Here is a 23001-nt window from a genome sequence, read left to right on the forward strand (position 1 = left end):
CACCCTTCGCCGCAAAGCCAGGCAAATACCAGCTGCCAACTTCAGAAACTGTTTATATATCTATATATATGTATGTGATGTGCACACAGGTGTATGTGGAGATACGGACACCGAGCTCTGCCGCCTGGGAAATACCGCCGTAACCGACCGGAGCGCGGGAGCACTTGCCCGTCGTGTGGGCAGTAAGTTCAGGGAATTCGTCTCATTTTCCAGCTGAGTTTTGAAATGAGCGCAACGGTGCCCAAAAGAGTTGTTACTTAAAAACCACAAACAAGCAAACTGACCACCCCCCCAGTGCGCGACGGAGTCGTAACCGCGGCTGCCCCTCAGCCCCGCTGGGCTAACCGGGGCCGATCACCGCCTGCCGGACCCACGGACCTACGCATGCGCGCACCGCTCCGCGCCAGCCCCGCCGAGCTGCCTGCCTGGGCGCCGCGGGGCCGGTTGCCTGGAAACCGGTAACGCCGCGATGGAGGCGGCCCCAGGTACGGAGTGCTGGGGAAGGGTCAGCGCCCGGGCCCGTTCCGGTCCCACGCGGCTTCGCTTCGGCCCTCGGGGTGCCCGCAGGCCCATGGACCTGTCCCCCTCAACCGGGGCATCTGCTCCCTGCTCTCCTCTGTGGCACCCTCTCCATGGCCCCTCAGAGGCTCCCTCCCCTGTTCTCTCTGCGGAGCTCCAGGGGTTCCCCGTTTGCCCTTTGATGTCCCCCACAAAGCAGTTTGTCACGGGGGGCTTCTGCCTCGCTGTGGCCTTTTCCTGGTGTCCAGCTGGAAGGTGGCCTTGGAAGAGGAAGGGCCTGCAACCCTGTGTGAGGCCAGTGCTATCAGGCTTGTGTGATGGAGTTTATGTGGGACCAGTCTTCCTACACAGAAGCTTTTAGGAAAGAAAAGCCTTTAAGCTCATGTAGAGAATAAAAGAATACTGCTCAGCTTCAGAAAAGTGAAACAGGAATGAATGTTATCTGCAGCTGAGATAGACCACCTTGTACTTCATTTGAAATGTGGGACTTGGTTCTGCTTTACCATGTGTGAGACAGTTGATTCTAATACTGTTGATACTGTGGCAGTGTTCTCATGTTCGTTTTTATGGTTTTCCTTTACACTGTAAGTTAATAAGTAACTGTGCTGATGTCACCTGTTTTAGTTTCTGCTCAATAAAAACTTAGTAACCCTTACTCACCAGGCAGACTTTCAGAGACTTGAAACTTTTGCTTGCATGAGGCAGAGCTAGGACATCTTGATCGCACAGAGGACTGCTTTAGTTGTAAGGTTGGAAATTAGATTCAGGTTCTAAGCAGGGCTCTTCTGTTCATGCCTGTTCTCTGGTTAGGTGAAAAAAAGAGACAATGGAGCTGCAAGAAAGATTATATGTCTAGACCCTGCTTTGTAGCTTTATCTTTCCTGTCTCTGTCCCTGCCTAGTAAATATTTTATATACTTAACTGCTGTGAGAATTGATGTCTTCTGTTATTCTCCTTGCTCTCAAGTCTTGTAGCTGTTGTAAGAGAGAGACAGTAATATTCTTTAGTACAAAAATATTCTTGCTTGGGATTGATTGCCTAAGACTGACTTTTATGATTACTACTTTTATTGTTGTAATGCTGACTGATAACAATACACAGGCAGTACTGGATAGCTGTGCCCGATTTACACTTGGATATTTTGCTGTGTCTAGAAGCACTGAAAGATTTTTTTGATTTTTGTTTTTTGAATGCAAGTAAGTTTTGCAAAACTCCGCTGCTTAAACATGTTGCTGTCATCTGCAGCCCAGTAAATTGCTGATACTCTCTGTCATCTGAAGGCTAAAAACAATGCTGAGAGAGTTATTCAATGGCATGCTGTTTTTCATAAAGAAAAGGAAGACTCAGGTAAAACCTGTTGTATCTGAAGGGACTGTATCTATGGACTGCATCTGAAGATAAGTTAAGAAGCAAAACTTGGCAGATGGGAAGAAATCCAGAGTTAATCCAAATTAAACGAGAAGAAGATGACACAGCCTGGAACAGATGATTAGTATGTAATTCCTCATGGCAGATACCCCTCATGATAGCTAAAACTTGCAGTTGTTTTTTTAGGGCAGCACTAACCTCAGGCCAGAAAGATAGCATAGACTAGCTCATAAGGCTCATAGTATGGTGCTAAGATGAGTCAGAATTGGAAGCAAGAAAGCAAAACAAAGTCATGGGGTGAACTGAGTTCCTTCATGTGAAATAAAGACAAGCAGAGGAGTAACACATAAGACAATTTCTCCTGAAGTAAAGAATAAGTGACACTGTGAGTCTCCTTTGGAACTCTGGAAGGATTTTTTGATGCTTATATTGACACATTCTTTTCAGCATTTTTTTTGATCTTCCCATTATACTTTTTTTTCCTCTTATAGGAAGTGTTTCTTTCCTTCCCCTGTTTTAAATTACGGGTTTTTTGTGAAAGCAAATTCTCCCTACGCTTAATGCTAAACAGCAGGAAGTCCCTTGTTGGACAAAAAGGACTTTTTAAAATTACTGCCTAGCATATATGAGCAAATTAGTCAAAAGAATTCATACCTAAGAGAGTGATCCCACTTGTCCTTCACAGAAGAAAACAAAACAAGTCTTCCAGAGGAATCCCGAACTGCAGAGGAAGAAGAGGAAGTTGTGGAACAAGTGGAATCAGACCATGGGAGCGTTGGTGAGTACTGCTTTCCACTGAAGAGATGATGGCACAAACTTAAAACCCCCAGTGCTTTCTAGTTTTCATTTTTTCACTGTTATTGTTATGAACAGCATCTCAGACCAGTGCCTCAAAGTACAGTAATTGAGTTTCTCTGCTCTCTTTTAGTTGGCTTACCTCATGTACTTTTGCTCTTTTTCATGACCCCTTTCATTATTTTTCATAGAATGCCTAGGAGCCAAAAAAAAAACCCAAACAAAACAAACCACAAAACCCCCAAAATATCAAGACAAGGTAAAAAGCTTATAAAATAAGTAAAGGGCATTTCATCTGAGGCATCAGACCGAAAAGTGCCTTTAACAAGTGCTTGTGACTAGTTGGAAGTCAAGTTGACTGTATTCTGCCTTGCAGTCCAGTGAAGAGCTACACTAGGTCACACATTAGCAATATGCCTTTTTGAGGACAATGGTGTCTTCTTGTGGTCTGTTTTATGTGCATTTTTCTATAATTTTTATTCATTGTTTTGAATAAGGATATGTATTAATTAGCTACTGAAAAATAGACACTTTAAACATTATTTGGTTTCTTCATTTTCAAATATACACAGTAATATTTTTAAAAGACGAGGGAGAACTTATTACAGACTGCTCCAAGACAAGTTGTTACTAAGATGTTTTCCTTATTTTGAGCTATGGAGTGCTTATTACTCTGTTGAAGGAGGCAAGGAGTGTGTGAATCCTTCCTTTCTGCAATTAGGTGCAAATATCAGCAAGGAGTCTAAAATTGCGTTGAATATAAATTTCTGTTATGTTCCCACTTCTGAGGTGCAGAAGGTGAATTCGAAGAGCAAGATAATAGTGAAGAACTTTTGGAGGCACAAAAAAAGCCTGACCAGGGAGAAAAGAAAATCTCAGAAGCTTTCTTCTATAATTATGAAGATATATGTTCACGGCCATTTGTCACGGAAAACTCTGGGATACCCATTAACCTTCTTACTCTTAAGTATCCTTTCTGTTCTGGCTGTGCAGATTTAAAGCTAAGGTTATTTAGTATGTGTTCTTAAAATTGTACTTGTCTAATTCGGAGTGGCCTATGTGGCATTAGTGGGACACCTTTGTTTGAGATACAGATGAGAACATGACCAGTTATGGTTCTGGGTGAATTTAATCTTAAATGTTGTCTTGACCTCATAAGCATTTATTACTGGACATAATGCTTACTGTCATAAGTACTCTTGTAGAAATAGATCATGGGCAAGTTAATGTGACCAGGCAGAAGACTAATGTAAGAATATCGCCTGCAAAGTTCCCCCTTTTTGTGTAGCCACGCTTGAGAAGCTGAGACAAGGGCAGGTGTGTACTTTGTAATTCCTCACAGTACTGCTGAGAGAGAAGCGGGGAAGAAACCAGGTAGATTTGTAGCCTGGTGCTCAGAAGATCTAAAGTGGTAGAATAGAGGAAGAGATGCCCATCAATTAAGAGCTATAAGTCCTTTGCTAGGTATGGTCAAGTAGGATACGATATGCGACTTTCATATGTGCTGGTAGTTTCCTCTACAGACACAGTCAAGTTGCTGTTGAAGACTGAATTTTCCCTTCTCTACATCTGCCTGTAAACATATAACAGTTGAGCTTGAACACTTAGAGTCATAGAATCATAGAATAGTTAGGGTTGGAAAGGACCTTAAGATCATCTAGTTCCAACCCCCTGCCCATGGGCAGGGACACCTCACACTCAACCATGTCACCCGAGGTTCTGTCCAACCCAGCCTTGAGCACTGCCAGGGATGGAGCATTCATAGCTTCCCTGGGCAACCCATTCCAGTGCCTCACCACCCTTACACTAAAGAACTTCTTCCTTATATCCAATCTAAACTTCCCCTGTTTAAGTTTTAACCCGTTAACCCTTGTCCTATCACTACAGTCCCTAAAGAAGAGTCCCTCCTCAGCATCCTTATAGCCCCCCTTCAGATACTGGAAGGCTCCTATGAGGTCTCCATGCAGCCTTCTCCAGGCTGAACAGCCCCAACTTTCTCAGCCTATCTTCATACGGGAGGTGCTCCAGTTCCCTGATCATCCTTATGGCCCTCCTCTGGACTCATTCCATCAGTTCCATGTCCTTTTTATATTGAGGACACCAGAACTGTACACAATACTCCAACTGACATCTCACAAGAGCAGAGTAGAGGGGCAGGATCATAGAATCATAGAATCGTAGAATCGTTAGGGTTGGAAAGGACCTTAAGATCATCTAGTTCCAACCCCCCTGCCGTGGGCAGGGACACCTTATGCTAAATCATATCACCCAAGGCCTCGTCCAACCTGGCCTTGAACACTGCCAGGGATGGAGCATTCACAACCTCCCTGGGCAACCTATTCCAGTGCCTCACCACCCTAACAGGAAAGAATTTCCTTCTTATATCCAACCTAAACTTCCCCTGTTTAAGTTTTAACCCATTACCCCTTGTCCTGTCAGTACAGTCTCTAATGAAGAGTCCCTCTCCAGCATCCCTATAGGCCCCCTTCAGATACTGGAAAGCTGCTATGAGGTCTCCACGCAGCCTTCTCTTCTCCAGGCTGAACAGCCCCAACTTCCTCAGCCTGTCTTCATACGGGAGGTGCTCCAGTCCCCTGATCATCTTCGTGGCCCTTCACTGGACTTGTTCCAACAGTTCCATGTCCTTTTTATGTTGAGGACACCAGAACTGCACACAATACTCCAGGTGAGGTCTCACAAGAGCAGAGTAAAGGCGCAGGATCACCTCCTTCGACCTGCTGGTCACGTGCCTTTTGATGCAGCCCAGGATACGGTTGGCTTTCTGGGCTGCAAGCACACACTGCTGGCTTATGTTTGTTTCCTCATCAACCAACACCCCCAAGTCCTTCTCCACACAGCTGCTCTGAATCTCTTCTCTGCCCAATCTGTAGCTGTGCCTGGGATTGCTCCGACCCAGGTGTAGGACCTTGCACTTGGCATGGTTAAACTTCATAAGGTTGGCATCAGCCCACCTCACAAGTGTGTCAAGTTCCCTCTGGATGGCATCCCTTCCCTCCAGCATATCAACCAAACCACACAGCTTGGTGTCATCAGCAAACTTGTTGAAGGTGCACTCAATCCCACTCTCCATGTCACTGACAAAGGTGTTGAACAAGACCGGTTCCAACACTGATCCCTGAGGGACACTAGTCTCCAGCTGGACATTGAACCATTGACCACAGCTCTTTGCGTGCAGCCATCCAGCCAGTTCTTTATCCACCGAGTGGTCCACCTATCAAATTGATGTCTCTGCAATTTAGAGACAAGGATGTCGTGCAGGACAGTGTTGAACGCTTTGCACAAGTCCAGGTAGATGACATCAACTGCTCTACCCCTGTCCATCAGTTCTGTAGCCCCATCATAGAAGGCCACCAAATCTGTCAGGCAGGATTTCCCCTTAGTGAAGCCATACTGGCTGTCACCAAGCACCTTGTTGTTTTTCATGTGCCTTAGCATGCCTTCCAGGAGAATCTGCTCCAAGATTTTGCCAGGCACAGAGGTGAGACTGACTGGTCTGTAATTCCCCAGGTCATCCATTTTCCTCTTCTTGAAAATGGGAGTTATATTTCCCTTTTTCCAGTCATCCTTGTTTTGATCTCTTGCCCGTAGAACAGTTCCTAGTACTCTGATGCACATCTCTTACATTTTGTAAAAGAGAACACTGATAGAATATGAATTTCTTGCAGCCTCAAAGGATCCAGCAGAGACAAGCAATGTGCCCTGTAGTGGAGATGATAGGATGCAATACGAACTTTAGGTGTTCACTTGTGATTTTTCCTCAGTTATAGATGCTTGATACATTTTACCTTTGCTGTATACTGAACAAAACTATCTCCTACCATGAGGCTCTTAGTCACTGGTTTCAGTATTCCTGTTTCAGTTTTGGTTTAAGGATTTCTATTTGCTTAGTAAACTTTTCTAGAAAGCCAGTGTCAAATCTTTTCCTTATTGAGCTGTTCCCAGACATTCTTTTGGATATGACTGCACCAGAAGGGCAAACCTGGTGATGATGGATAGCCAAACACTGCTGTATATAGCAGGAAACTATGTGGTACTCCTGGACCTGAAAACTAAATCTCATCATTATGTCCACAGCAGTGGGGGTGGTGGAATTGGCTTTATTACGGTATTGCTTTTGTTTCTTGTTCTAGGATGCTAATCACTTTCTAGAAACAAAATACTCACTTGGTTGCTTAATGGGAGATTTCTACAGCTGCATGTGCATATATATAAGAAAGTATAATATTGATTAAAGGAATGTGTGGACCATGCAATGTGGGCTACTCATCCCTTCAATATAATTGGCAGAGGATGAATAATCTATATACCTCAGTCCCAAACTCAGGTACCTTAAAAGACTTTTTTTCTTAGCTCTTCAGCTGTCCTATTCACAGCTGATACTAGTATAGAGCTTTGCTTGCAATTAAAATTTAGAGACTCTAGTTCCTAGACAAATGAAGAGAAAAAGTACCTTGTTTCACTCTAGTAAACTCTTACCAAAAGCTTGGACTCTCAAATGATATCTCTGTATTTGAAGCACCTTGCCCTATGAATGACTCTGACATCTCTCAGTTTTATTCCACATCAGTAAGGCTTGCACAATACCAGCCTCACACTGTTGTGCTCCATTGTAAGCAGCCTTTTCTGGGGAATTACAGTACATCTAACAGTGTCATTCAGGATGGCTCTTCTGCAGCTGTCTGGTGAAGTAGATGGCTGCTGTTGCAAAGGCTTTTATGGAAAGATCAGCTAGTGGTTGAGTGAGGTAGGAATAATAAAAGAATGCTTAATAAAGCCAGTTATTTCACAATTTGTCATGGCTCTGCATTCTAAATGCAATATATTGTGTGCATAGTGGTTTTACCATTTTATGTGCATAGTGGCTTCATTCTGATATTGAGCAATAGATGGGAAGTTCAGAATACACACACAGAAAAATGCAACCTCGTATTTATGGCAATATCTTTTGACTAATGAATAAGTAAATACAATTACTCAATAATTAGCAGGATAGAGACAAAGGTGTCATTACAGTGTGCAATGGGACTTTTGCTTTTTTAAGGCACACCCTACTAAGCAGTACTTTGCAGTAGGAGAAAAAGGAAGGAAGCCAAACCTCATCATCTACGATTATCCTTCACTGAGGCCCTACAGAATACTGCGAGGTAGTGTAAAAAGTTCTATTTTTATTTTACACAAATGGGCTGCTATTTGTCGATCCCAGCAGATGGAGTAGTAAGTCACTATAAGTTTGGAAGGCAATACAACCTTTGGTCCTTCACAGCAAAATAGAAAACACTGTTTTTAAGCTTTTTCGCTATTGCATGGGATGAAACTTATTTACTGGAAATAGCCAACTGAAAGCTATTACCTAGGGCAAAATAATTGCAGTGAAACTTGATCTTCTAAGTAGATTTTCCTATTGTTTTTTTCCTCTTTTCTGTGTGTGCGTACTGGGGCTTGTGTGTTTCTTCAGACGGAACAGAGGAAGCCTATGTTTTTGGTGATTTCAAACATGATGGCACTTTGCTGGCCAGTGTTGGGAGCAGCCCTGACTACATGCTGACTATCTGGGACTGGAAGCAAGAAAAGATTGTGTTGAGGTCAAAAGCTTTTTCACAGGATGTTTACAAGGTCACATTTTCTGCTGATAATGAAGAACAACTGACTACATGTGGAGTAGGACACATCAGGTAGGTTTACTGATTAGGATTAATACATATCACCTCTGAAGTCATAACAGGTACAAGACGATTAATAAGAATGTATCATTAGCAAACACAGACTAATGAGGAGTGCTACTTGGCCATTACAATTACGGAAATGAGAAAGTTCAAGTCCTTTAGCTAGTCAGCCAAGTCTTTTGTCACCTTTGCTGTCCAAAAAGGGTGATGCTTGATGTTGACTGAAGGTACTACTAGCTCCATTATTGTAATTTCAACAATCACCGGAGAGAGTACAAGATATTTTATATATACATGTCTTTTAACTGGTAACAAAGCATATGCCTCCTGTGCCCTCTGGGCTTTCTATCTTTGATTTCTTGAACTCATCTTCTGTTTGGGCACCCATTAGTACTGGTTGCCAAGTCATAGATTAGAAACAATCTGATACCACCAAAAGCCTGCAAGAAAGCCTTACAAATGATATGCTTCTGTACACTCCCCTCTTTGTTCATGGATCCTTTTGTGATAAAAAATAAACCACAGTTTTAATCAGTTTGGGACAGGGATTAGTTCTCTGTTCTGTAATTATCCAGTGTTCAATGTTAACACAGCAGAGACTTGAGATATGACTTGGATGCTATTGTAATAAATATCTAAAATAGATTAAATTATACCTTTAAAATTATAGCACATCTAGCGTTTCTTTGAATTTTAACAGAGGAATCAGGTCGAAATCTGAGATTTGCTCTATAGTTTGGTTGTAAGGTGGCTCTGAAATAGGATACCATAGGAGTAGTATAGGGAAATGTTGGGGTAGTTACATTCAAGTTACAAAGCTTGATCTCATTTTCAAAAGAAAATGCTGAGGTCCCCTATAAAAAGAATAATAAATAAGCAGCCCTTACTTAGAGGCATCATCCCTGGTAAGATTATTGCAATGTCTGAGAGTGTGTTTAGGAGATCTTGTGTCAGACAGGGATGTTTTTTCTATGCTCAGGTTCTGGAAGATGGCTCTCACATTCACTGGTCTCAAGTTACAAGGAACTTTGGGCAAGTTTGGAAAAACAGCAGTGTCTGACATTATAGGTTATGTGGAGCTGCCTGATGGGAAGGTAAATAAGAAAAAGTTCAATTGATTTAAGTTTTCTCTCAGGGTTTGATATAAGGTCTACTGAGTAAGTTGCAGAGTTACTACTTGCTTCAAAGTGACCTGAGTTACACTCTCAATGCACTGCTCTGATAAGCTAATACTAACATTCATTTACCAAAATCCTGGCTTGCTTTGTAATAATTGAAAAGTATGGTTAGTATTGCAATGTCCAGACAAAAGATCTCTGGTTTAGAACTGAGAGTCCTCTAATGGGGTAGTGAAAACATTAGTAAAGAAATACAAAAACTATTAGCCTGAATCTTTACATGCATTTAACATCAATGGATGTTAAATACATTTCCATGCATTTCAGTCCATGTAAATTATTTCGCGTTGGTAAAAAGTTGAATCTTTTCATCCTTTACGCCTTCTCTTGCAAATATCTGTACACTGCTATCAATTTAATGCTTTCATGGAAGGAAGCCACAAATGTTAACCAGATTTTTGCCAATATTTCTGCATGGTTAAGTGCAGGTGCTCATGTGCTTATCTTCATTTGTATTGAAGGTTATCTCAGGGACTGAGTGGGGCAACTTGCTGCTTTGGGAAGGGGGCCTCATTAAAGTAGAACTCTGTCGACATGAACGAAAGCCCTGTCACAGTGGCCCTGTCAGCCAGTTAATTCTGGAGGAAGGAGAACTTTTCACTGTTGGAAAAGATGGCTTCATTCGGGTGAGTTTTTCATCTTTTCTTTCATGCCTTTGAGTGTGCAAATGTGTGGTCAGCAGGCAAATGTTACATGTTTCCTTTACCCAGGCTTATTTGTGGAGGCAGTTTTGCTGTGTAGTTTCTTTCTGGGAATAAATTTGTAGAACAGAGTAAGATCACATCACCACAGTGTATATGTTTGAATTAGAGAGTGTTCATGCAACATTCTCTGTTTAATAGTAGTAAATAAGTCACCTTTTACTCTAGTAAATCAAAATAATTTTCAGTGATTCTCTAACAGCTTTGTTTTTTCCAGCATTCTAACATCTTTTTTATGTGTAGTTTTGGTTAATCTTTATAACTTTCAGGCTTATTAACATATTTGGTATTATTTCAAAGGATAAACTACAGCAATATTTGAAATTAATTTTTGACATATTTGAAAGCTAGATTATTAATATTAAAATGACATAGAAATTAACTAACATCTCAGAGATGTATATATACTGAAATAGAGGAACAATTAAAAGAAAAAACATAGAATCATAGAATATTTAGGGTTCGAAAGGACCTTAAGATCATCTAGTTCCAACCCCCCTGCCATGGGCAGGAACACCTCACACTAAACCATGTCACCCAGGGCTCTGCCCAACCCAGCCTTGAGCACTGCCAGGGATGGAGCATTCATAGCTTCCCTGGGCAACCCATTCCAGTGCCTCACCACCCTTACACTAAAGAACTTCTTCCTTATATCCAATCTAAACTTCCCCTGTTTAAGTTTTAACCTGTTAACCCTTGTCCTATCACTACAGTCCCTAAAGAAGAGTCCCTCTCCAGCATACTTATAGCCCTGCTTCAGATACTGGAAGGCTCCTATGAGTTCTCCATGCAGCCTTCTCCAGGCTGAACAGCCCCAACTTTCGCCGCCTGTCTTCATATGGGAGGTGATCTCATCCTTAACTTAAAATATAATTCTGTAAATGAAGGTCAAAAAGTTTTCCTTATCCATGCTACCAGGGTCTGCTCTCACCTGTCAATTGTCAAGGATTTTACAGTCTTGTTTGCTTCCTCTCTAAGGGAAGACATGATGTGTCTTCTGCTGATGTGTGAAAAAACTTAGAAAATGAATGGGAAGCTGACTGTTACAGACAGTGGAGGGTTTCAAACACCCTGGAGTTTTTGTTGTTGTGTTTTATAATTGACATTCATTCCATTAGGAAAATTCCCTTAGTTATAAGGTTGCCAACTGATGTCTTGTCCTTATCCCACAGAGCAGAATATGAATGTGTTAGATTTCCCATTCTTCCTTCTGTGCTGCTTCAGTATGAGCAGTGCTGAGGGCAGGCAGATACCATTTGTTCTCTGTATTTCTAAGGCTGCCATGTATAGCTCTGCTAGTGCCAAGGCTGAATTTAAGCCACTGTTCTTTCAGAGTTGGACAGAGAACTTTCACATGTACTTTGCATTGCACCCAAATGTATTATAGTAGTTGATGGTTATCACTGTTCTAGGTTACTTTCAAAGCAGTGAGGCAGATATGGCAGGTTTTATACTGTACCTGTAGAATCCATACTCTCCTGGTTTCTTATAATTTTGAATTTTCGTATTAATTTTGTATGAAAACATAACGTGGACTTAAAAACCCATTTGTTTCATGGTTTCTTATATTTCCAATGCCATGAAGCTGTGGAACTTTGAGACAATAGATGCTGCTGATTCTGTGGATGATACAGGGTTACTGGAGGTGGAGCCTATGAATGAACTTCATGTTGGCAAGGACGTCAGCCTGAGCTTCATGTCAAAAATTCGTGACTCTGGACAGGCCTTTTGGTATGCTCAGGTCTGCCAAGTATCTTCATCGTCTACACTCCTTTTTGTTCAGATTTGTAAAGTTTCCAATTTGCCTCTGAACGGTGACTTCTTCCATATTGGACAGAGTGTGGGTAACCCTAAAGTGATTTCTCTAACTGGACCTTCCATTGATAGGTGAGTAGTCCAGGTTCCATCGCTAGTTGCCCATACCAAATGTCCCATACTGTGTACTGTCGAATACCTACAGTTTACTAGATATGGAGTTCTAATAGGGGCCTTGATTATTTCTCCTCCAACTTTCAGTCCTCGGCATGCACATCCTGCCATCAAAGCAGTTCTAACAGGGGGCATTGTAATTGTTTCAGGATCGGTATCACAATCCAGAACCTTAGTACAATTCCACCAGGGGACACTCTCAGTCCTGTTTCGACTGGCTCTATATGAGCTCATGTCCTCTGTTAGGCTTTGTTTTCTGGTCCATCTTAAACACCAAGGTGTCTCTCCTCCATATTGAAATTTTTGCAGGATACCTACTGACCAAATTGTATCCCAAGTTTCCTGTGAGTTATTTTTCTCTTGGCACTCCCATGTCTTTTCTCTTATTTGTTGAATTATTTTAATTTCTTTATCATAAATGCATTTTCCAATTCCTTCTTCATAGGTAGTGAATTGGGTGTTTAATTTCTCTTTGCACAATGATTCTGTTATAGAGGCACCTAGAACTCCTTCCTTTTGATATTCTGTCACTGTCACATTCTTTATTGTTTCTTTTTCCTGACAGGCCACTGTTTTATTGGTTTCTGGAAGTGGAAATGTTATTATTTCCCATTCAATTGGTTCTCCTGCTGCTTTGGGTATCGGCAAACATGCTGTTATTCTGCTCATGTTTTTCATTTTTGAGAAATCCTCAGTCAGACCTATCATTAAATTTTCCTCAGGATTTCGACGGTATGATTGGATTATCTGTGCTGAATTCACTGATCTTTTAGTCCTTTTTCCCATAACTTCAATTTTGCCGTGGCCAATTGCAGATTCAGTCCTATAGGACCATTTACCTTTTCCCAAACTACCTTTATTAGTGTTGGTCTTATCGGAATGGTTTCTGTGAACTTGCAGGTCAGAATGGCATCTTGTTTTAAGTTTTGTCAAAACATTTTTCTGAGGAATTCCTAGGATAGGAATAGATACCAGCTGTGTTAGTGACCAGATGACAATCAAAGTTTTGTAACAGAACCCAGACATCTTATTTACATTTCAGCTTTAGTCTCGTAGGGCCTAGTATCTGTGTTTCCCAAACCTTTGGAACTTTCTTTACTCGTGTATAATGTATCCAAGAATCCACCCTTCTACCTTTACTGCTGTAAACGTAGTTAGCAGTACTTGGTACGGTCCGTCCCACCGTTCTTTTAATGGTTCTTCGTTCCAGTTCCGGACGTATGCTTGGTCTCCTGGTTGGATGTCATGTGCTGGATTTTCCAGGGACAGTGGCCTATTCCACACCAGAGTGCTCCGCAGTTGAGTTAAGGTTCTACCGAGACAGAGACAGCACGTAATTATAAACATCCTGATTCCCTTTAATAGGGGTATTAGGGTTGGGTTCCGGCGCTTCATACGGCTTTCCATAGAGGATCTCATAGAGGCTTACTGACATTTTGCTTCTGGGTTTTACTCTGATTCTTAGCAGAGCTATAGGTAATGCTGTGGCCATTTTATTTTAGCCTCCTGACATATTTTACTGATCTGTCTCTTTATTGTCTGATTCATCTTTTCTACCTGTCCACTAGATTGGGGCCTCCAAGGAGTGTGTAAGTTCCATGATATTTCTAATAGTTTACTAACTTCTTGTACTGTGGTTGCAATAAAATGTGGACCCCTATCTGATGATATCCCTAAAGGGACTCCAAATCGTGGAATGATTTCTTTAAGCCACCACTTCACCACTTCTTTTGCTTGATAGGTGCGACGGGGAAAGGCCTCCGGCCATCCAGAAAAAGTGTCAACCCCTACTAACAGATATTTGTATCCTTGTACCTTCGGTAGTTCCGCAAAATCAACCTGCCAATAATCTCCTGGTTCCATTCCTACTCTAATTCTTCCCATTTCAACTTGTCTTTTTACGACTGGATTGTTTTTCAAACAAATTTCACATTTCGATCCCACTGCTTTTGCCATAGTTAACATCTGTGTGGAAATTATTCCTCGTTTTAAATAAGTTACCAATGCTTCTGCACCTCAATGACATTTCTGATGTTCAGTTTGTAGAATTTTCCGCATTATTGTCGGTGACACTATTACTTGTCCTGTTGTTGTTACATACCACCCTTCAGAGTTCTTTTGGGCTTTTAAGAGTCCTGCTAACTTTTCATCTTCTTTTGAATAGTTTGGACTTTATGGAAGATAGGTGTGGAGCGGGCTTACCTTCAGAGGTATCAAAGCCATCATGTTCCATACCCTCCAGGCTATTTGTCGGGCCGTCCGATCTGCCAATGTATTTCCTTCAGATATCTTTGAAGTTCCTCCTTGATGCGCCTTGCAATGCATGATGGCTACCTGTTTAGGTCTTTGCACAGCAATTATTAATTTTAAAATTTCCTTTTGATACTTTATGTTAGTCCCATGTGAGGATAAAAGTCCCCGTTCTTTCCATAATGCTCCATGAATGTGTACCACACCAAATGCATATTTTGAGTCTGTCCATACATTTACCTTTTTGCCATTGCTCAGTTCCAACGCTCTCGTGAGAGCTATTAATTCTGCCCATTGGGCCGATGTTCCAGGAGGCAGTGCTTTGGCTTCGACTACCTCTTGTTGCGTTGTCACAGCATACCCTGCGTATCGTGTCCCGTTCTCCACAAAACTGCTTCCATCTGTGAAGAGTTCCCAGTCTGGTCGTTCAAGAGGTACATCCTTTAAGTCCGTTCTGGTTGCATATGTATGTTCGATGACTTCTATGCAGTCATGTTCAAGAGTTCCTTCTTCTAGGTCAGTTCCTAGAAAAGCTGCTGGGTTTAGCAGATTAGTAGTTCTCAAGTTTATATCATCCTGTTCCATTAGGATTGCCTGATATTTCATCATCCGGCTAGGGGACAACCAATGCCCCCCTTTTTGTTCTAGAACAGTGGTTACCATATGTGGCACAAACACATCGATATGTTTTCCCAAAGTTAATTTCCTAGCTTCTTGGATCAAAATGACAGCTGCTGCTACTGCCCTCAAGCATGAGGGCCATCCTGTACTCACCGGATCCAGGTGTTTTGAGAAATATCCCACCGGTCTTTTCCAGCTTCCGAGTTTCTGAGTTAATACTCCCATTGCCAACCTCTGTCTTTCGTGGACAAACAATTGAAAACCTTTTGTCAAATCTGGGAGTCCCAGTGCCGGTGATTTTGTTAACGCCTCCTTCAGATTTTTGAAGGCCACTTTCTGTGGTTTGTCCCAAACAAAGGCATGTGATTTTTGGGCTTCATACAGGGGTTTGGCAATAAGTCCATAGTCCATTATCCATAATCTGCACCACCCTGTCATGCCCAAAAATATTCTAGTTCATGCAAGTTTCGTGGTTCTGGGATGGCACAGATTGCCTCTATGCGATTTATTCCCAGTTTTCGCTGCCCTTGTGAAATCTCACATCCCAGATACAGCACAGTCATGCATGTAATTTGTGCCTTTTGAGACTTTATAACCATTCAAGCCTAGCTGATTCAGAATTTCAGTTGTCACCTTTATGCACAGGGACCTTTGTTCTATTGCAATAAAAATGTCATCTACATATTGTAACAAAAGGTATTGTGATCTTGGTACCTGTATTTCTCCTTGGGTGGTCCATGCTTCCAATTCCTTGGCCAATTGGTTTCCAAATAGGGTCGGACTGTTCTTGAATCCTTGTGGAAGTCTGGTCCATGGCAATTGTGTTTTCCGTCCATTCTGTGGATTTTCCCATTCAAATGCAAACAGTTTCCTGCTATTTTTATCAAGAGGAATGCAGAAGAAGACATCCTTTAAATCAGTTACTGTAAACCATTTATATTTTTCCTTCACAGATGTTAGCAATGTGTAAGGGTTTGCCACCACCGGGTGGATGTCTTTTGTTATTTCATTTATTGCCCTCAAGTCTTGTACTTACCTATACTCACAGTTTGGTTTCTTTACTGGGAAAATTGGCGTGTTATATTCTGATTCACATTCTTCTAAAATTTGGTATTTTAAAAATTTCTCAGTTGTTTTTATAATTCCATATCTTTCTTCAAGCAGTTGTTTAATCCTTACTGGTTTAGCTCCGTCTTTTAATCCTACTACAATCGGCTGAGCTGCTTTTGATTTTCCCAGGATTTCGGTTTCCCAGACTGTCGGTATTACAGCCTGTTCCACTTCTTTTGGAATTTGTGGAATAGGTTTGTCTTTGAGAACTAGAATCTGTCCTGGTTTGGATTCAGGGATTTGCATTATCAATTTGCTGTTTTCAAAAGCAATTGTAGCATCCAATTTACTTAATAAGTCCCATCCCAATAGAGGAATGGGACATTCAGGCACATATAAAAATTCATGTGTCAATTCTTTTCCTCTAAATCGTAAGTCTAGGGGTTGCAGGGGTTCTTTCCCTGTGGCTCCCACAATTGTCATTGTTTTCTTTCCTATTCTTCCGTGTAAATCATTTAAAACTGAATAAGTGGCCCCTGTGTCTATTAAAAATTTTACTTCTTACTCTCCTAATTGGATTTTTACAAGGGGCTCCTTATTTTCTACTCGGCCTAGTCAGCTCTGATTATCAAATTCCCCCAACACCATTGTTTTAGCTATGTTGGATCCTGCAAAGAGATTTCTTGGAGACATGAACTGCCCCCCCGGATGGACATTCATTTTTCCAATGTCCTTCCTGCTTGCAAAGTGCACATTGATTATATCCTATTCTTTCTGTGCTCATTCCCATCCTTGGATTATAAAATCCTCTGCCTTGTCCCCGTCCTCGCATATTTCCTCGTCCTCTTCCCCTAGGGTTAGGGAAACCTTGTTCTGTTCCCTGTATCACTGCCAGTAAATTCTGTTGTTGTCTCCGGGAGCTCTCTTTTTCCCGATTATTATACACCTTCCAAGCCACCTCTAACAGTCTGTCCAGGTTATCTGCCCCTTCTAGTTTTTGCAGTTTCTTTCTGATATCATCTTGAGACTGCCCCAGGAAAATCAAGGCTAATTGTGCTTTAGCCTGTTCCGTTTCCACATCTAAATCTGTATATTTCTTTGCTGTCTCTTTAAGTCTCTCTAGAAAGGCAGATGGTGATTCTGCCTTCTCTTGTCTAACATTATACAATTTTGACCAAATTATCATTTTGGGCATAGCATGTTGTACTCCGAAAACTACCCAGTCTTGAAATCTCTGTAAATTTCTCATTCCTCCTTGTGTGTTATAATCCCACATCGGGTCTTCCATTGGGAAGTTTTCATCTATATTTCCCGTAACTAATCCCTGTCTTATATCTTCCCGGACCCTCTCCCAAGCACTTTGCAGCACCATCTCTTTTTCTGTTGAGTCCATAAGGGTATCTAAAAGCACTTGTATATCATCCCAGTCCAGGTTTTGAGTTTTCATAATCATTTTCATTACTCGAGCTACTTTATCAGGATTTTCTCTATATGTTCCTGCTGATTGTTTCCATATAACCAAATCCCTGGGAGAGAAAGGTACTTTAACGTACACTGGTCCCCCAGTTCTGACTCCTTGCCTTAAAGGAGCAAGCACCGCACTAGCTGCTTGAGGCTGTGCTTTTCCTTCTCGCCCTCCCCTCCGGCGAGTTCTGTGTGAGACTGGGGTGACAGGGGGATTTATTTCTTGACCTCCCCTATTTTCACACCCTTCCTCACTCTCAAGATCACTATCACTTTCCTCCTGCTCCCCCCTTTCTTCATTTGTCACTAGCGGAGCTACTAACAAACGGAGATCTTCCTCATCCTTTTGATGTCGACTATTCCCTAAGGCAAGGCATTTCACACATTCCTGTTCTCCAACACAACCCTTACACTCTCCAGCATTGCTTGCCTTAACAACCATTATTCTGCAAGATTTCTGCCACTTATCATTGTTTCTTAAGGTAAAGAAAAGATCCACATATGGTACTTCATCCCATTTTCCTTCCCTTTTACAATACAACATCAACTGCAAGATAGTATTATACTGTAAAGTTCCATTCTCAGGCCATTTTTCCTGATCTTCTAGTTCATACTGCGTCCACCAGACATTACAATAATCAGTTTACTTTTCCGCATGCTTTGCTCGAATCCACCCTCCTTCCAATGGTTTAAGATACAACCTAATGTAGACGACTTAGGAATCGACGGCATTTTGTAAATACAGAGATCTCTAAAACAAGTTTCTCTCACAACACGCACACACACCCCAATATGTTACACAATTTATACCAAACCACGTTTGCCGAACCTGCAGAGCTTTCGCTACTGTCTAACAGACGGCGCCTAGGCTTTTACCCCGAGAGCTCTCTAGCCCCAACCAAGCGCAGCTTTTGCTGTGTCTAACAGGCAGGCTTTACTACTAGCCCAGCCAAACGCAGCCTTTTCGCTGCATATAACAGGCAGGCTTTTACCAGACCTTTACCAAAGGTCAATACCGTACATTTACTAGAAATCGGTACCATAACCCAAATCAAAAGCACCTTTCTTACCATGTCAGAGGTCCGTTGTGAGCAGCGGAGGTCGGTCGTGGTCGATGGCTCCCCGAGAATCTCTCGGTGCCGGCTGGAGCAGGATCGAGGCGCGATCCGCCTCAGCAATGCCCGTGAGGTCCCATCTGGGTCACCAAAATGTTAGTGTGGGAACAAACACATAACCACTGGAATGGTTATATGAGGTGATTTATTGCAGCGCTGGGAAACCAGGGGTACACACCCAAATCTGGTTCCAACCTCGTCGCATCGCGTTCGCAATTTATACACGTTTAACACGGATTACAACATTAGCTAATGCATATGCATTAAGGATTGCCACATCAGGAATGTTACCACATCAGCCTCTTCTACGCTTGCGCAGCCCCCTCTGGTGGTCGTCTGGTGGTCGTTCCGATGAAGGAAGGAGTCTTCCTCAGATGAAGTAAGAAGCCTTCCTCAGGTTGTCCTCTTTACCTTTTCCTTACTTGGATATATCCCAACCCTTGTGTGGACGCTAGCATTTTCTTATCAGCTTCTGCTATGCTCTTCTGGCTACCTTATGCATAGGTTCTACTTGGGTATAGTCTCCAGTACATGCGTTTCTAATGCACCCATACACATAGGTTCTACTTGGGTATAGTCTCCAGTACATGCCTTTCTAATCCACCCATACACATAGGTTCTACTTGGGTATAGTCTCCAGTACATGCGTTTCTAATGCACCCATACACATAGGTTCTACTTGGGTATAGTCTCCAGTACATGCCTTTCTAAATCCACCCATACACATAGGTTTTTGCTACTAAGACTATCATTGCAACACTGGTTACAGAACAGCCGTGACACAAAATTGCAAAGTTACAACATTTTCTAATATACAAAACCCCACTATTGATTTATAAATTTCTCAAACATAATCATTTCTACTATTTTATCTAATTATTTTATCATAAAGGCTTCTTCAGGATACCAATGGAGCAATCTGGAAGCTGGATTTGACTTTTTCAAATATGGTAAGCTTGGTGGTTTGCTTTTTTCTTTCGATTTCTTCACTTCCTTTGCAGTAAGTTCTTTAATTATACGTCTGCAGGGAAGTTTGTGTTTTATGAAGCTGCACAGTTAAAAATGTTAGTGTTCAAACAGATTTTTTTTTTCTTTTCCCCTTAAAAATGTATTTTCATAATGTTATTTATGATAATGATTGTGCAGGATTATAAAAAAGAAAAAAATTGAGTTTTGATTCCTGAAACTTTGCCTGTGGCAACAGGTAAAATCATATTCCAAGAATTTCATGATACATAAAAGATTTATGAAGCATACTGTAAAAACTAATATCAAAATTGCATAACAAAACCTAGAATTCCTTGAATGATGAAATTATTTCCCACATAGCATAAGTCCTAGGCTTTAGAGCATTTTTTTTTTTGTTGTGTTCAGAGCAACAATTCTGTGTTAAAAATACTAATTCCAAGCCTGAAACCTCTTAATGAAAGGCATTCCCCTTTATTTTTGCATATAAAATGATGACATTTTAAATTAACTTAATGTTCCTACACTAGTTTTTCTCATAATCTTCTTATGAACATTTCATTAAAAAACAAAACAAAACAAGAATTGCAAAAATTGCATATAGGTACCTTATTCATGCCAAATTTTGTTCACACAAATAACACCTGCCTAGATTCTCCAGGCTTGCTGCACGTTTACTTGCTAATACTATAGCTGGTGATACCAGCTCTAGAATGTAACAGAATTTCTGTTCTTCTCTTGTGCACTGCAGACCCAAGATCCAGAGTGCCTTTTTACCTTTCACTCTGGAAGGATTGAGGCCATGAGTGTCTCTCCCATCACATACCTTTTGGCCACCACTGCTCTTGACCGTAAGTCAAAAGGACACTATTCCTTTCCTCTCATAGCAGTGTAATTTCTGTTTTTGAAGAGCAATGATGTTTGGTTTGGAACTATTCTGTTTTGAATTGAAGTTGTGTATTTGTTCTTGAAAAGTCACTTGGCAGAAAATTATTATTCCTGGGATCAGTTCTAGTTAACACAAATCATTAATGTTTTGAAGTAATTCATTAAGACTGCTTAATTTTAAAAGCCTGGCATTTGAACAAGAGAAGTTTTTAATGGGAAACTTTGTCAATTCTGTTTGTTCTGAGGGAATGGCTTACAGGATGAGACATTTGGTTTGAATAACAGCATTTGTATTCAGGGCTCTGGATCGATAAGTGTTGGGATTTTTGTTTTGTAAGGAATTATATACATCTGTACCATAGTGTAAGTCTGTGAATACTAATATTTGTGGCTTCCTTAGAAAATGCAACAGCTATCATGCTCTCAGCAACAGCTAACATAGTTACAGACATGTTTATTTAACATACAAATATTGAAAAGTAGCCATCTCACAGGTAACTTTATCATGCTTTGAGAGAACAATCCCTGGCCACAACATTAACAATGTTATTTACACTTCTCAGAACATGCTACAAGGTCTTTAACTTAATTCTTGTCAGCAGTAGCTCCTCATTTGTCTGTGTTGTGCAATGTCCATGCTCTTCTAGCTTGAAGACAAGCTACTATCTGTTGAGTGAATGACGCTTAGGATATACGCTAGCTGGAATGGAATTTCATGCAGACCAGTGTGTGTGTGTATGAATCTATTAATTTCACCTCTGGTGAAATCTTTCTTTGGACAATCTCCCATTTTCATCCATTTAAATATATTCCTCCCTGAGCAATACCAAGTAGTAGTATATCACCTTTTCCTGTGTTGTCAGTACAGATTTTCCTTACAGTATGCTACAGTTCTGTGATTACTTGAAAACTATACAGATGGTGGTCAGCAAGGGACTTCTCATTACAACTCTTAGCCCTGACGACTCTTGGGAGTGTGTAAGTTGATGGGTGAAGAAACCTTATGTTTTATTCATGAGCACCATGCTAGCTCTGGCACTCTTGACTGTCAATCATGTCTTTCCAGGAGGGCATTTGATAGTTGGAGAATCCAGCTTTGGATTCAAATGAATAAACATTTCTCCATAAATCTTAACATGTAAGTGACATTGCAGGTGTCTCGTTTCCACACAGGATCTGTGCGTATCTATGATTTCATCAGCAACAGACAACTGAGTGAAATGCAGTTCAAACAAGGAGGAACAGCACTGACATGGGCACCTCGTGTTGTGAGTTTTTGCTAGTGTGTTAACAAAACCCCATAGGGGCCTATGAGCCTGCCAGCAGCAAGAAAGTTGCTTGCTACTCAAGACCTTAAAGATGTCACTGTTAGGCTGTGGTGGAATTTACTATAGTAGTATGTATATGTACACTTGCGGAGTAGTATGAATGTATATAGTACGTGCACGGTTTGACTTTACTGTGGATTATCAGGTATCCTGTTTTGTGTTTTTCCCAGATTTGAAAATCAGATCTCAGTGTGCAGTCCCAGGAAATAGTTTGTAGACTAACAGCTTCTATTTAACCCACTCAGAGTAACTGTCAATTAACATGAGTCAGTAACACATTTTGAAATGACAGCCCAGGCAATCCACAAACATTTGGAGATAAATCATAAAAAACTGTTGCCAGGACTGATCATTTGTGGAGTGTGGAGTCTATCACCTTCAGACATATTTGCTAATTTTAATTAAAATAGCGTCTAGTTATGTTCTTGAAGCAACATAACTAGACACTGGTCCGTTCATTATAAGCAAATTCATGGAGCAAGGTGCTTACTTGAATTTCCAAAGTAAGGGTAACATTGGGACAGTGCTGTTAGAATTATAATTCTGGTCATACAGACTTTCAGGGATGCTGTTAGGTAATGACCTATACATTCAAGAAGTAAGCTGACTGCCACAGTAAATTGTACACCATTACAAAACTGACTCAATTTAGTTTTACAAAGGTTGGTACTAAACACAATCTGAAAAATCAATCTAGCTGCATTTAAGATCCCATTAGATACTTACACATACCTTAATGTACTCAAATGTATTTGAAAATTTGTGATATTAATCTAAGAAAAATTCATCCAACATAATTTGAAGCATCTGTATACCATAATGTCCTCATAGGCAAGCTAACAGCATACAGGCTAAATAAGTGAACAGTGACATGGATTTAAAACTGTCCAAATGGCTGGGATTCAGGGAGTGGTGACTCAACACCGTCCAGTTAGAGGCAAGTCTGTAGAGATATACGCTACGGGTGATGGTGGGTGCTAGTATTCTTCATTAATTACCTGGACACTGGAACAGAGTTCCTCAGCATGTTCACAGATGATACCAAACTGAGAGGAGAGGCTGGTACTCTAGAGGGTTGTGCTGGCATTCAGGAGGATCTGAACAGGCTGGAGAATTGGGCTGAGGAGAATCTCAGTAATTTCAGT

General features: G+C 41.2%; 2 protein-coding genes across 3 annotated transcripts in view; one reads left to right on the top strand and one right to left on the bottom strand.

The window, feature by feature from the left end:
• The first annotated feature begins 386 nt into the window (after positions 1-386).
• Positions 387-23001, top strand: part of CFAP44 (cilia and flagella associated protein 44) — a 53075-nt gene continuing 30460 nt past the window's right edge. The window contains exons 1-12 of one of the 2 annotated variants that reach the window (XM_062619500.1): positions 387-485; positions 2573-2665; positions 3472-3649; positions 6646-6808; positions 7745-7847; positions 8159-8375; positions 9346-9460; positions 10006-10170; positions 11831-11986; positions 19577-19624; positions 20392-20491; positions 21702-21796. In XM_062619500.1, coding sequence (XP_062475484.1) covers positions 470-485; positions 2573-2665; positions 3472-3649; positions 6646-6808; positions 7745-7847; positions 8159-8375; positions 9346-9460; positions 10006-10170; positions 11831-11986; positions 19577-19624; positions 20392-20491; positions 21702-21796 — 1449 coding nt within the window. In that variant the 5' untranslated portion in view covers positions 387-469. The remainder of the gene's footprint in view (positions 486-2572; positions 2666-3471; positions 3650-6645; positions 6809-7744; positions 7848-8158; positions 8376-9345; positions 9461-10005; positions 10171-11830; positions 11987-19576; positions 19625-20391; positions 20492-21701; positions 21797-23001) is intronic. The other variant, XM_062619501.1, reaches the window with a different exon arrangement.
• On the bottom strand, positions 11995-18873 carry LOC134164094 (uncharacterized). The gene is made up of 2 exons (XM_062619517.1): positions 18630-18873; positions 11995-13486 (listed from the first exon to the last, which is right to left on the bottom strand). The coding sequence occupies exon 2, from the start codon at positions 13198-13200 to the stop codon at positions 12025-12027; it is 1176 nt and encodes a 391-aa protein (XP_062475501.1). The 5' UTR covers positions 13201-13486; positions 18630-18873; the 3' UTR covers positions 11995-12024.

Source organism: Pezoporus occidentalis, unplaced genomic scaffold (genome assembly GCF_034315485.1).
Source record: "Pezoporus occidentalis ecotype Australia unplaced genomic scaffold, CSIRO_AGI_Poc_V1 ctg211, whole genome shotgun sequence".
NCBI classification, from domain to species: domain Eukaryota; kingdom Metazoa; phylum Chordata; class Aves; order Psittaciformes; family Psittacidae; genus Pezoporus; species Pezoporus occidentalis.

What these genes read in the sequence shown, in the direction of transcription:
- LOC134164094 (XM_062619517.1), bottom strand. Translation starts at nt 13,200, where the DNA reads ATGTCTGGGTTCTGTTACAAAACTTTGATTGTCATCTGGTCACTAACA.